Source organism: Erythrolamprus reginae, chromosome Z (assembly GCF_031021105.1).
Source record: "Erythrolamprus reginae isolate rEryReg1 chromosome Z, rEryReg1.hap1, whole genome shotgun sequence".
NCBI classification, from domain to species: Eukaryota; Metazoa; Chordata; class Lepidosauria; order Squamata; family Dipsadidae; genus Erythrolamprus; species Erythrolamprus reginae.
In genome coordinates, this window is record NC_091963.1 from 41,004,963 (window position 1) to 41,020,488 (window position 15,526).

At 43.1% G+C, this 15,526-nt stretch overlaps 1 protein-coding gene across 2 annotated transcripts in view; it reads left to right on the forward strand.

The window, feature by feature from the left end:
• The first annotated feature begins 9,012 nt into the window (after positions 1–9,012).
• Positions 9,013–15,526, forward strand: part of AHR (aryl hydrocarbon receptor) — an 83,412-nt gene continuing 76,898 nt past the window's right edge. The window contains exons 1-2 of one of the 2 annotated variants that reach the window (XM_070726524.1): positions 9,654–9,731; positions 14,679–14,787. Coding sequence is in view for 1 of the 2 variants with exons in the window: in XM_070726523.1 (XP_070582624.1) it covers positions 9,676–9,731 (56 nt within the window). In the remaining variant the exon portion in view is untranslated. Of the gene's footprint in view, positions 9,732–14,678; positions 14,788–15,526 lie in introns of both variants that reach the window. The other variant, XM_070726523.1, reaches the window with a different exon arrangement.

Below are 15,526 nucleotides of genomic sequence, written 5' to 3' on the forward strand. Positions count from 1 at the left end.
TCATCCATCAACGCGACCAAAGCAGTTTCCGTGCTGTAACCGGGCCTGAAACCCGACTGTTGGGGACCTAGATAATCGGCTTCTTCCAAGGACCGCTGGAGCTGGAGTGCCACCACCTTCTCAACAACCTTCCCCATAAAGGGAAGGTTGGAGACTGGACGATAGTTATTAAGGACAGCTGGGTCCAGGGAGGGCTTCTTGAGGAGGGGGCGCACGAGCGCTTCTTTATAGAGTGATGGAAAAACTACCCTCCCCAAGGAAGCGTTGGTAATCTCCTGGGCCCAGCTCCGTGTCACCTCCCTGCTGGCCGAAACCAACCAGGAGGGACACGGATCCAGTAAACAGGTGGCGGAACTCACAGCTCCAATGGCCTTGTCCACTTCATCAGGTGTCACCAGATCAAACTCTTCCCAGACAGGTGGACAAGTACGTGCCCCAGTCACCTCGACTGACTCGTTGTCAGTCGATTCTGTTTTACAATTGGAGTCGAGGTCGGCCCGGATCCGAGCGACTTTATCAGCGAAAAACGTGTTAAAATCCTCGGCACTACTCTGCAAGGGCTCCCCAACTCCCCCCTGGTTAAGAAGGGAGCGGGTCACCCTAAACAGAGCGGCCGGGCGGGATTCCGCTGATGCAATCAAGGCGGAATGATACGCGCATCTTGCCGCCTTGAGCGCCACTTTGTAAGTCTTAATAAAAGCTCTTACAAGTGTTCGGTCGGATTCAGACCTACTCTTCCTCCATCGCTTCTCTAGACGTCTCTTTTGGCGTTTCAACTCCCGGAGCTCCTCGTTGAACCATGGGGCTCTACGGGGTCTAGCGCCACGGAGAGGTCGCAAAGGCGCAATCTGGTCGAGAGCCTCCGCAGCAGCCGTATTCCAGGCCTCCGCAAGAGACTCCGCCGAATTGTGGATGAGTGCCTCTGGAATAACCCCAAGCACCGTCTGAAAGCCCTCTGGGTCCATCAGGCGTCTGGGGCGGAACATCTTCATTGGTTCCGCCTCCCTGCGGGGAAGGATTGGAGCCAGGAAGTCAAGCCGTAGTAGAAAATGGTCTGACCATGACAAAGGCACTGCTTCTAAGCCCCTTAGTCTCAGACCATTACTCAATTGCTCGGAAAGGAATACCATGTCAGGTGCGTGCCCCCCCTCATGAGTCGGACCCCGAACTACTTGAGTCAGGTCCATGGCTGTCATGGTGGCCATGAACTCCTGTGCCAACCCAGAGGTTTCGCCGAGTGACGGCAAATTGAAGTCCCCCAAGACAATAAGTCTGGGGAACTCCACCGCCAACCCGGCTACCTCCTCGAGTAGCACAGGCAGGGCTTTTGACACGCAGCTTGGAGGCAGGTACGTGAGAAATAAGCCCACCTGAACCCCTAAGTCCAACTTCATCAAGAGAGACTCGCAACCCGCAATTTCCGGAGCAATGAGTCCACGCAGGCAAAGGCTCTCCCTGGCTATAATAGCCACTCCTCCCCCCCTTCCCTGAGGTCGAGGTTGATGCCATATCTGAAACCCGGCTGGGCAAATTTCAGAGAGAGGAACACCTCCCTCTGGGCCCAGCCAGGTTTCAGTAATACAAGCCAGGTCGGCCTCCTCATCCAGGATCAGATCCCGGATGAGGAGAGCTTTATTTACCACCGACCTGGCATTAAGCAGCAGCAACCTGAGCCCAGGGCCAGAGTTACACTCATCACCAGTGCCCAAGATTGGGCTCACAGAGCCAAAACAAGGGACCGTTATTAAGCAACGGTCCCTCGTTCCCCTGGAACGGCTAGTTCTGTGGCCCCCGCCATATCTGCCTCTCCCCAGCAACACTGGAATATTCCGACCCTCTGCCACCCCAGAGATCGGTGCCCCTCCCTCTCCTGTCTTCCGAGCGTCAGGTGGGCCAAATCTATCATTCACACTACTATCAATCAACTCATCCATACCATAACCCCCCCCACCCCCACCCACCCAGTCATACCAGTCATTCCATTCATACCCATAAGTATATGTACCCCAGTCACTCATTATATAAAACCCCAATTATGTTAAAAAACAATTAAATTGATAGCAGTATAAAAATAGCAATTAAAAACAATATTAATATTAAAAACACTATTAAAAAACTGAATAAAAATAACAATAAAAATACAGAGAATACAAACATAGGTAATAATGAATAATTCAATTCGTTTAGGAAATCCGGTCAGCAGCAACTAATAAAAGTGCTAAAGTTCTCAAAGTGCCAAGTTTCCCAAAGTGTCAAGTTTTTCAAGTGCCAAGATTTTCACAGTGCCAAGTTCCTCAAAAGTGCCAATTTTCTCAAAGTGCCAAGTTCTCAGGGGCAGAGGTTATTCAAAAATCAGGGATCATTCAGCATCTCTCTCTCTCCCCCCCTCCAGACTAGGGAGGGGGGCGTACCACCAGACCTTGATCTACCAGTCCTCCTCCCTTGGTCTCCTTTCAATCTCCTCTCTCCTATCGCAATGGTCGGTCCTCCGTCCGCCAGGTCTTCTCCAGCGCCGAGCGCACCCACCACACAGCTGCTCGGCGTCTCGGTCTGCCTGGCTGTCAAGTTCGCTCGCTCCACAGCGGCCGCCATCTTCCGAGCCCCAGCTGATCGAGGCTCCCAGCTCTCAACTCTCCCACGGCAAAACCAAGGAGAGGACGCCACACAGGAACCGGACACCGAGACAAGGAACTTTCAACTCACTAAACATGCACACTGGCGTTCAAACTAATTCAAAATCACCTATATTATTGTTGTTATCACCGTAGTCCAGCGGAGCAGCGGCATCCCTCCTTCATTCCCGCTGCTCCGCCGGAACCGGAAAAGAAAAAGAACCGCCAGCAGCCCCCTCCGGTCCTCAGCTGGGCTGGACTCCTCAGGAGACGCCCAGGTCGCAGCGGCTCTCACCCGCCCCCACGCTGAGCGTTTTAGATGGTCCTCGGCGTTTCTGGCGTCTTGGGAGGTTTTAAATAGCCGCCAGCAGCCCCCTCCGGTCCTCAGCTGGGCTGGACTCCTCAGGAGACGCACAGGTCGCAGCGGCTCTCACCCGCCCCCACGCTGAGCGTTTTAGATGGTCCTCGGCGTTTCTGGTGTCTTGGGAGGTTTTAAATAGCCGCCAGCAGCCCCCTCCGGTCCTCAGCTGGGCTGGACTCCTCAAGAGACGCCCAGGTCGCAGCGGCTCTCACCCGCCCCCACGCTGAGCGTTTTAGATGGTCCTCGGCGTTTCTGGCGTCTTGGGAGATTTTAAATAGCCGCCAGCAGCCCCCTCCGGTCCTCAGCTGGGCTGGACTCCTCAGGAGACGCCCAGGTCGCAGCGGCTCTCACCCGCCCCCACGCTGAGCGTTTTAGATGCTTGAACACATGAAGTATTAACAGTAGATAGTATCTATAGACTTTGCATGCACATTTTCCTTTTATCCTTGCATTTACACTAGCCAAGGTACCCTCTTTCAAGCCTTACTTCACTGGTCAGCAAGTTCTGAAAAATGTTGGAACTTGAACAGAAATGTTACTTTTATTAAATTAACAGACGTTTTTATGCAAACATGGTAAGAAATGCAATTCTTCTTCTAAAGAAGAATTATGTAAAAGTTAATTATTTGGCTTACATTCGTAGGTAAAGCTGTTAATTAATATACAACTTTCTTTACTATGACATTTTTGGGGAGATAAACTTTATTGGAATTTAGCCAAATTATATTAGAACCTCTTTGAAAAACACCTAAGTTATTTTTTTTCCATTTGTGTTATACAAATACTATATTATTGAAGATATTTTTGGGGGGAAATGTTTCCAATTAATCATTTCCTAATGATTAATGTTTCCCTAATATCATATTTACTGAAACTGTATATGAACCCATAATTATAAACAATAATTAGAGTTTTGCAAAAGTCCCAATACATATTCCTATTTTTAAAAAAAATTATTGAAATTTATAACAGAATGTACACGGCAATTAAATTGATCTATAAATCAACTTTGTGGAACCATTACTGCACAATTTGAAGTATTTACTTGATTCGAAATCCCACTAGCTCAATGAGATATATTCCCTTGTCCTATTAATTTTATTGAATCGTGAAATTTTATTTTCTATTTCATGGCTTAACTATATACACAAAGTGCCCAATATTTTTTACCACTCCAAAAAGGAGGGAGGCTTCAGCTGGAAAGGAAGAAAACAAAGTTATGGCTAAGGTAAAGTCTCTTCAAAACACAGAACCTCCAGATTTGGCAGAACCTCCAAGTTTACCTTAAAATAAAAACCAGTAAGCACCTTTCCAGAGCGTGGCATGAATAAAATGCATTGACAAATCTCAGTGGGAACTATACCAAATCTCAGTAGTACAAATGAGTAAGAAGGTTCCTTTAAAAAAAAAATTCTGTGGAACTTCAGTGACATCCCTGATAAAAATGATGAGCTATTAAATCAGCTGTTCTGTAATTGTTGCCTGTATATTTTCAGTTTCTAGCCAATATCACAATCACACAACTTGCTAGTTCTATTTTAGCTTCCATTCAGTTGAGATCATGTATTAGATCTTCATTTTGCATTTTGCGTAAGAGATAAAGGTTACCGTAGTTTATAATTCTGTCAGGAACTAAAACAAAACATTGAACATGTTACCTCTAGCAATGGCATAGCATGTAACCACTAGGTTGTCCTAGAGAAATCTTGTGTGGAAAGTTAAAGGAATCAGTTGTCTCTGTGTGATTGTACTTTATACAGATAGTCCTGCTTAGCAACTACAGTACTTATCCAGCTACTGCTTGGTTACAATGGTGCTAAACAAGGAAATTTACAAGCAGCCTTTGAATTTACAGGTGTCCTCCTAATCAAGTTATAATCAGTGTCCCATAATGATGTGATTGCCATTTGTCACTTTCACTACAATGTAATGAATTTGGGAATGACCTTAGGGGATGAGGGAAAAGATAGGCTGCCTAGGGAAAAAAACCAGAGAAGAAAGTGAAGAGGTCCAAGGACCTAATGATCAAAGGAAGACACTTAAGGACTTGCTTGTGTTGATCAGATGGTTAAGTGCAGGGGTGGGCTGCTGCCTGGAGGGGGGGGGACGCAGTGGGGTAGCAAAAATGGAGCTCCACCCCAGAACACCCAATTTGCACTGAAAGATGTTGAAAGAAAATGCAGTGTCATGCATACGCCACACCCACAGTGTGGTAGTAAAATTTTGGTAGCCCTTCACTGGTTAAGTAGAAGTGAGAATTTTGCATCTTCAGATTTGCAAGGTATTGCTAATGTACCTTTATAACACCATGTAAGAATTTAAAAAAATGTTCCCAATTGTTAAGTGTGTTTTTCTGATTGTTTGTACCTTAAATGAATAGAAAAAAGTTATTATTCCCTGTAAACTTTGCTTTTGTGGTCAGCACAATGATATTTTGAAATTGATCTATTTTTAAGGATATTCACAATATTTCAAGATATTTAAGAAGCTTCTGGAATTGTGAGAACTATCAAGAAGTTTCTAGAACTGTCCAGAATTATCTAGAACTTTCTGGGACTGTACAGAATTGTAAGTAGCTGTTTAACTACAGTTATATAGGACTAATATAGCCCTTCCTGAGAGAGAGAGAGACAGGATCTAATTGATTGGGATTGCATAGTAAGTGGGCAATGGCCATCACAAAGAGGAATTGACCTAGACAGACAGGTGTGAATTCAATATCTATTCCGATTCTGATAACGACAGTATTCACACTTCACCCCACACCCATTACAGGAGGAGCTTAGGAATGTAAATGTATATATTGTGTGTTACTCTGGTACCGGGTGATCAATCTTGCTCTGCTGAATCCTCAGTACACTCTTATACTTTAATACTGCATGGAATAAAGACCATTTTTATCAAGTTTGGAGAGACATCCTTTTTCCTTACAGTACACAGCAACTTAGTCAATTTAGATGGCATCAAGAGGTTGCATACATCCAGGAGACGCATTTTGCTATGTATGTGGCCAGTTTATAAAGACAATAGCGAAAAAGTACTCTGTGGAAGCATCAGCTAAGATGTGTGAGGCCTACAAAGCATATTTCGGCATGCCTGTTGGTGATCAAGACAAACCATGGGCTCATTTCACATGTGAACACTGCAAGAAAACTCTTGAAGGTAAGTGGATAAATGCTACTCTCTTAAATAGCAGATTAACTGTGTTAATATTGTAAATATCACTAGTCACTAGTGTGAAATAGGCCTAAATCAAATTCTCAATCCAAATTTTATTTTGTTTGCTTATAGGTTGGTACAGGGGAGAGAAGAGAGCCATGCATTTTGCTATCCCAAGAATTTGGCGTGAACCGACTGATCACTCAACAAATTGCTACTTCTGCATGGTGGACCCTTCCAAACGTTGCACTGGCAAAAATGCACCGCCTGTAACATATCCTGACATTCCTTCATCTATTGCCCCAGTACCACACTGCCCTAAACTTCCTGTATCAACACCTCCAGACAGAGCTACACCACCTTCAAAAGAAAGCAGCAGGTCAGACACCTTGGAAGACGTTGAAGATCACAATTTCTCTTCCTGTGCAGATGAGGAGCGGAAGCCATACTTCCCTAACCAAAAAGACCTCAACGATCTGATCAGAGACCTTGGTCTCACCAAGTCCAACACTGAGCTTCTGACATCAAGGCTCAAGCAATGGAACTTATTAGATGACAGCATCCAAGTCACAGATCAGAGGAAGATGAAAACTATGTACAACTGGTTCAGACTGTGATAAAGAACTATGCTGCAATGGGCTGCAGGATGTCACTCAAAATCCATATCCTTGATGCTCATCTTGAAAAGTTCAAAAATAACATGGGAGCTTATTCAGAGGAGCAAGGCAAGCGCTTTCACCAGGACATTATGAACTTTGAACGCCGTTACCAAGGACAATATAACGAAAACATGATAGGCGACTATATTTGGGGATTGATTCGTGAAACTGATTTGCAGTATAGTCATAAATCTCAGAAAACCGCACTTTCTGAACAGTTTTTGGTAATCTGTGTAAATTTGCAATGCATATAGTGTTCTTAGTCTGACTGTATAAATGAGAAGATGCAAAATTGTCTGTTTCTATAGTAAAAATGCATAATTTTCGTTGCCGTGGTCCCAAAAGCGAAGTTTGTGATGAATGTGAGCAATTTTTAATTTGTTTTAGACATAAGCAATTGGAATATAACGTTTAAAAGCTGGGAACAAAATTTGTGTTACATAGTGTAATAGAACAGATCTATATAATCTAGTCTTATTTCCTCTCCGATTTACTCAAGTCCGATAGGCAGTTTCTACCAAGCAAAGTCAAAGTGAAAAATGGCAAGAAGTTGCAAGTTATGGTAGCATGACATCACATTTAATGGTGTGAGCAAAAATTAATGGAACTGCCAGTCCAATCACAATTTTTCACTTTATAAACAATCTGGCAAATTTTCTGTATTATTCTTTAAAACAATTATCTTTAATGAGACTAATTGTTCTTAAATGTATCTATTTTCTATCTGGCTTCCAATGTTGCCAGGGATTTTGAAAGAGAGAAAAAAAGCTGAGTTAATTTGTCGTAAGTGAATCTGGTTTCCCCATTGACTTTGCTTGTCAGAAGATTATAAAAGATGATCACAGGACACTGCAACCATCATAAATATGAACTAGTTGCTTAGCATCTGAATTTTGATCAAGTGATCAGGGACATGCTGCAATAGTAGTGTGAAAAATGTCATAGATTACTATTTTTAGTGCCATTGTGATTTCTGTCACTAAACAGAAAGATGTAAGTCAAGGACTAGCTGTATGTTACCAGAAGTGATGGGAAAAAGTACCATATTGAGTAAAACATTGGTATTTAATACTTCATTAAATCAAGATAGGACATGCTCGGGAAATTAATTTCTATGTATTGTTTTATTTTTTAGATTAAACCAAGTAAAGCACAGAACAATAGCTTCAAAAAAATCTGGTTTCAGAAAAATAGAGATCGTGTCTATATGAGTTTCTAATGTAGAATTGATGCCCTTTGGTATGTTTACTTCTGTTTGATCTGTAGCTAATTACAATTTTTCTGGATCATATTTTATTTTAGTTAAAGCTGCCATGGGAAAAATATTTTAAAGCAGAGTCGTTTTTTTCATAGTAAAATTATTTTGTACAGTATCTCATTTTAAACATTCTTCTTGTAGTCTTTCCAGTACACATCTACATTCTAAAAATTAACCATTTCTTACTTAAGAATATACTATCCTCTTTGGGCCTGATATAAGGATATTTACTCACGGCAAGTTTTAAAAACTGCAGTAATTTATATGTAGAAACGTTAAGTGGTATGAATTGTTTTATACCAACCACTTTCGACCTGGAAATCTTTGTGCTGTTTGAACTTGCATTCCAATTTATGGGGAGGGGTACCAGGTTGGAAAAGCTTGTTACCCACTTGGATTTTCTCCACTCTAACTTGGAATCTGATAGGCTTTGTCACCCATTTTCTTGGAGAGAGATCAGATGATCTGCAATTGTTGCAGATTATGGAGGCCCCAAACTGAAGTACAGCCAGCTTTCAGCGGGGACAGCCCATGTTATTCAGATATTGTGTTTTACCACTCGCGGGGGGTAGACGGCAAAGATCCCCCTGCGAACTATTTCCGCCGCGCCTATATTTCTGGCGCTTCATTTACAGAGGCAAATTCGCCTCTGAAGGCCCTTTAAGGGCTACACCGAAGGTAGGCAGCCGTGTGGCAAGGCGGCCCGGCGATCTTCCCGCGGCGCCGAGGGAAACTCCGCTACTCGCTTTTATTTTTTCCCCGTCGCTTCAGGCTGTTTGCGTTCCTCCGCCTGGTTTCCGATCGCGGCGAGTCTCCGGCTCCCTTCCGCTGCTCAATCCACACTGAGGCCTCCTCGCTTTGCTGTGGGCCGGACCCGCGAGAGAGGAAAAGACTGGCGGCTTAACCGGGTCGCTGCTGACCGGGTGCCCGCGGCAGAGTGCCGCCACAGTGCAGGAAGACAAGCAGATCGGCGGTGGGAGGAGAAAACACGAAACGTAACCAGGCCCTCTGGCTCCTCGAAGAACGCCGCTGCTGACGACAGCGGCGAGGCGAGCTTTGCAGAGGGGAAGGGAGGTTTCGCTTCCAGCCGTGGCAGCCGCCTAGGTCCCTTCGCTCCTGACGAGAAGGGGAGGGGAGAGCCAATCGGTCCGCCGGTCGGCAGCGGCAGCCGCCTCCGCACCTGTTTCGGAGACCCCGCCCTGCGGCTGCCCAGAGACGCCCGCCCGGAGGAGGAGGAGGGGGGCGACCACGACAACAACGGGGGAGTGGGTGCTGCCGGCGCCGAGCACCTGGCTCTGCCGCCGCCGCCCCCCCCCCCGAACCCCCACTCCTCGTCTCTCGCCCTTCTTAGTCGACTGCCCCTCAGGGGACTCCGTGTGGCGGGAAGAGCGGGGGCTCTGCGTGGCAAGTAGGAACCACACGCAAGGGCCGGGTCAAGCGGCGGGTGGAGCCGGGGCTTGCTTCGGCGAAAAAGCCCCCTTCAAAGCCGTCGCTGTCTGGCACGGTTCCCGGAGCCTCCCCCCCCCCCCCCCCTTTGCCTTCCCGTTTGTAGCCAGGAGTGAAAACTCAAAACTCTGTGCCGAAAACCCCGGTTGGCCGAAGAGGAGCTGTGGCGTGGGCGGCAGGATGAATCCCAGTGTCACCTACGCCAGCCGCAAGCGGCGGAAACCCGTGCAGAAGATGTAAGGGGAATGTTTTGTCTGGGCGCTGAAGGAAGGAAGTCTTCGGGATAGGGGAGGGGAGGGGGAGGCGGACGGGCGCGATGTTTGGCGTGTCTTCGCTGTGCATCTGGGCTCCGGCCTCTCCCCTCCTTTACGAAGTGACACCTCTGACCCAGTGCGGTGTCCATTGAAATGCGTGGTGACTTTCTCCTGGCCTCTTTGGCGGTTCTTTCCTGACTTGCAGCTTTGTGTTTTACTTATGCCTCTTTTACGTGCTTTTAAGGGGGCCAGAAGGATTCAGGGTTGCAGGCCTCATTCCGCTGTGCGCTCCTACTCCCATCTTTAAAAAGCAATAGAAACCCGGCCCGTGCTTTCTAAAAGCAAGCGACCCTAACAAGCCGCGAAGGGTTTTCGGTGGCCTGAATAAGAGCTTTGCGCAATCTCTCCTCCTCATCTCCTCCTCCTCCTTCCCCCCCTCTCTCACGCAGTCGCTTCTAGTTACTCTTGGGATGTTTGTAAATAATTAGTGAGTGACTGTTTTCGGGCTATATAACAAGTTTGCTTTTAAGTCAGTGGATCATTGATGAATATTTTTTTAAAAGAAAGTAATGTTGAGATCCAGGTACAGTATTGCTGTTTAGATTCATAGGTAAAAGGTAGCATTTTAAACATGCCAGATGCTTTCTTAAACCTGCCTAGGGGCTTTCTTAAAAGTATGTGGACTTAGAATACTCTGGTGTTGGATACAGACTGTTGGACTGAGGATAAGTACAGGTCAAGCCTCAATTCAGTGCCCTGATTTTATGTGGCTCTGTTAAAGCCAGGTGGCTGATTAAGGTCAGAAGAAGCCTCACAGGTGGGAAAGGATGAAGTCATATGCTTTTAAATCACTTGGCTGGGTCTCCTAATCAAGAATTGAGATATTTTAAATAGTTACTGAAATTTTAAATAATTTTAAATAATTACTGAAAGTAACTTTTTGCTAAAGTTAGCTGTGGGCCCTGATTATTGTTATCTAATAGATTGCATTTGCGGTAAGGAAGAATGCACCTGGACTACAGTTTAGTACAGTGTTTCCCAACCTTGGCAACTTGAAGATATCTGGACTTCAACTCCCAGAATTCCCCAGCAAATGCTGGCTGGGGAATTCTGGGAGTTGAAGTCCAGATATCTTCAAGTTGCCAAGATTGGGAAACCTGGTTTAGTATACTGTACATGTGCAGAAAACCAGTTTGTGCAGGCTATAATCTGTCTATGCTACTGGATTTCTCTCTGGTCCAAGGATTGATGTTCTCTCTACCTCAGAATATTTGAAGTTTTCATTTATGCATTTATTATATTATTCTACTTTTAAAATATTGAAGATCACATACAAGTACAGGTAATCCTTGATTTACGACCACAATTGAGCCCAGAATTTCTGTTCTAAGTGAGGAACTGTTTGAGTTTTGTTGCATTTTATAATTTTCTTGCCACATTAAGTGACTCATGATGAAGTGAATCTGGTTTCCCCATTGACTTTATTTGATCACATGACCCTGGGACATTTGAACCATCATAAGTAAAAAATTGTCATAAGTCACTTTTTTCAATATTGTTGTAACTTTAAGCAGACACTAAATGAACTTTTGAAAATTGAGGACTACTTGTATAACAATGAACATTTTATATTTGCAGATAGTTAACTATTGAAATCAGAATGAAAGAAGGATAATGCAGGTAGGGCTTGGCTTACAACAGTGTTCATTTAGTGAATTTCACCAACTATTCTACTAGCAAACATGGATGACCTAAAGCACTTTGGGACATGATGCAAAAAAGGTTCTGGATATTTAAAAAGCTCTGGATGTTTTTTGTCCTCAGATTCAAAGAGATCTACACAGCCCTATATTCACAGTTAAATAATAGCTAGTTCTGTTTCTTTGATCTAATAATATAAGTAATCCTCAAATTACAACAGTTAATTTAGTAGCTGTTCAAAGTTACAATGACGCTTAAAAAAAGATGACAATTTTTCACACAAATGTTTCAGCATCCCTATGGTCACATGATCAAAATTCAACCTTTTGACAACTGACTCATTTAAGATGATTGCAGGGTTCATGGAGGTTGCAAAAGGATTTTGCAACCTTCTAGCAAGCAAGGTCAATGGAGAGTCCAGATTCATTTAACAACTGTGCTACTAAACAATTGCAGTGATTCACTTAAATCTATTTAAAAATTGTTTTAACATCTACAAAACTTTTTTTGGGGGGAGACTCTTAATTCCTAGCAACTGCTTAAATAAATCCATGCAATTTTTGGTTTATTATTGCTTACTTCCAGGGCTGAAAGAGAGTGTCAAGGTCACCTAGCCAAAATTAGAACTCAGTTTCCCAATTACAAGTAGTCCTCAACTTACAAAAATTGGTTTATTTAGTGACTTTTTAAAAATTACAATGGTACTGTGATTACCATTTTTCAAAGTTACAATGTTTGCAGCATCCTTATGATTGATCATGTGATCCTACGCTTGGAAACTGGTTCCTATTTATGACCATTACTGAGTCCTGGGATCATGTGATCACCTTTTCTGACCTGATAAACAAAGTCGATGAGGAAGCCAGATTTACTTAACGAGCAGATTACTAAATTATCAACTGCAATAATGCCTTTGACAACTGTGGCAAGAAAGGTCATATAATGGGGCAAAACTCATTTAACAAGTATCTCACTTAACAGATATTTTGGGTTCAATTGTGATCGTGAGTGAAGGACTAGCTGTACTAGTCTGCATTAATCACTACACCATATTGGGTCTCTGCCATATTTGCATTAGGTTTTAAGAAAGTTCTTTATTTTATGAAATCAGAGTTAATCTAGGTATTCGTATCAGAAAAGGGGATTTGAAAAACCACTGAATAAAGAATTAGATAAATAACATTAATTTCTGTATAATTATATATCAAAAGATTGTGGCATTGGGAATTTTTAAAGAATATCAATGAAGGTGTAAATTCACAATACTTCACTGAAATTAACTTCATCGTTACTTGACTTTAGGTGGAGTGCTAAGATTGTTTCAATTTAATTTAAAATAATCTTTACACTCCACCTTAAATCTAAATCAAGTAATGCATGAAGTTTTTTTGATAATTTGATCATCTGATAATGTCAGATATGACAACTCTTTTCGGCATTACTAAATTACTAACTTGTTTACTATCTAAGTAGGACTGCTGATGAAATACTCATTAGCATAAATGCATTGAGTCTACACATATTTCCCAAAGATTTCATCAAAAGATTATTGGTAGTCCTTGTCTTACAACCATTCATTTAGTAACTTTTGAAGTTATGAGGGCACTGAAAAAACACAAAACCAGACCTTGCATTTGGACCACAGCAGTGTCCCAATGGTCGCACGATCTCAATTGGGCACTTAGCCACTAGCATGTACTTATGATGATTATAGTATACTAGAGCATTGTAATTTGCATGTGCAACCTTTCTAAGGAACTTCTGCCAAGCAGAGTTAGTATGAGAAGCCAGATTCACTTAACACTTGCTAATTCATTTAACAACTGCAGTCAAACTGTTATACATTGGTACAGTCACATGACTGTATCATAACATAATCATATAACTTAATGATGAAAATTATATGCCAACTGTGGTCATAAGTCAAAGACTATAAATTCTTAAATGATTGTTAAGTTAATCTGGTTTCCCCATTGACTTTGTTTGCCAGAAGGTCACAAAAAGGGAATCATGTGACTCTGGGATACTGCAACCGTTATAAATGTGAGTCAACTGTGAGGCTTCTGAATGTAAATCAACTGACCATGAGGATGCTGCAACTGTCATAAGTGTGAAAAATATCAATAGTAATACCACTTAGACGTATATAACATTTCACAGTGCTTTACAGAGTCCACATATTGCCCCCAACAATCTGAGTCCTCATTTTTATATAATAATAATAATAATAATAATAATAATAATAATAATAATAATAATAATTTATTAGATTTGTATGCCGCCCCTTTCCCAAGACTCGGGGCGGCATACAAATTATTTGTTTGTTTGTTTGTTTGAGTTGAAAGGGACCTTGCAGGTCATCAAGTCCACCCCATGCTTAAGCAGGAAATCCTACAGCACCCCAGCCAAATGACAGTCCAATCTCCTCTTGAAAATGTCCAAAGTTGGGGAGTTCACAACCTCCGCACGCAGGCCGTTCCACTGGTTGATCACTCTGACCGTCAAGAAGTTCTTCCTTATTTCTAGGTTGAATCTCTCCTTGGTCAGCTTCCAACCGTTGTTCCTCGTCTGGCCCTCTGGTGCCCTTGAAAACAGCGTGACCCCCCTCCTCTCTGTGTCTACCCCTCAAGTACCTGTAGACTGCTATCATGTCCCCCCTGGCCCTTCTTTTCTCTAGGCTATCCATGCCCAGTTCCAGCAATCTCTCTTCATAAATCTTGGTTTCTAGTCCCCTAATCATTTTGACTGCTCTTTTCTTCACCTTCTCCAGAGTTTCTAAGTCTCTTTTGAAGTGTGGTGACCAGAACTGAATGCAGTACTCCAGATGTGGTCTGACCAGGGCATTATAGAGTGGTATTAATACCTCTCTGGTCTTGGATTGTATCCTCCTGTTGATACAGCTTAGGATTGTGTTGGCCTTTTTAGCCGCTGCTGCACATTGCTGGCTCATATTTAATTGATTATCCACCAAGACTCTGAGATCCCTTTCACAATCATTACTGCTAACTAGGGTCCTCCCAGACTGTATGCATGTCTAGGTTTTTTTTAATCTAGGTGAAGGATTTTACTCTTCTCGACATTGAACATCATTTTGTTAGTTTGGGCCCACAGCATTAATCTATCTAGGTCTTTCTGTATTTTGAGCCTATCCTCTAGGGTGTTGGCTATCCCCGTCAGGTTGGTGTCATCTGCAAATTTAATTAGTTCCCCCTCTATACCCTCATCTAGGTCATTGATGAAAATGTTGAAGAGCACAAGGCCCAGGACAGAACCCTGTGGTACCCCACTGCCTGCCTTCTTCTATGTGGATTTGGAGCCATTGAGGACAACTCGTTGGGTGCGGTTGGTCAGCCAACTGTTTATCCATCTGCATGTATTGTTTTCTAATTTGTGGATTAGGATATTGTGATCTACTTTATCAAAAGTTTTGCTGAAGTCCAAGTATATGAGGTCAACTACGTTGCGTTGGTCTACTGATTTGGTTATGTTGTTGAAAAATGATATGAGATTGGTTTGGCATGATTTGTTTCTGACAAACTCATGTTGGCTATTGGATATTATCTTGTTTGTTTCTAGGTAGAGGCAAAGTTGTTTTTTGATTATTTTCTCCAGTATTTTTCCAGATATAGAAGTCAGATTGATTGGTCTGTACTTACCTGGGTCGGTCTTTTTACCTTTTTTGTGAATGGGACTACATCAGCTCACTTCCAGTCTTCCGGTAGATCTCCTGTGCTCCAGGATTTTGGTAGATGAGGAGAAGTGGTTCCGCGATGGTGTCTGCCAGTTCTTTTAGGTGTAATCCATCTGGTCCTGGCAATTTGTACTCGTTGAGCTCCCACAAGTGGTCCCTTATTGTGTTTTTATTTATGTTGAGTTCAGTTCCAGGGCTGTTTATTGCAGTTGAGTTGCAGGTTGGTTGGTTGGTGGTTCCTTTTTGTGTGAAGACTGATGCAAAATAGGCATTGAGCAGCTTTGCTTTATCTTTGTTGTCTGTGATTTCTTTACCATCTTCATTTTTTAGTGTAGTGACTGTTTCCTTGATTTTCTTCTTGTTGTTTATGTGCTGGAATAACGTT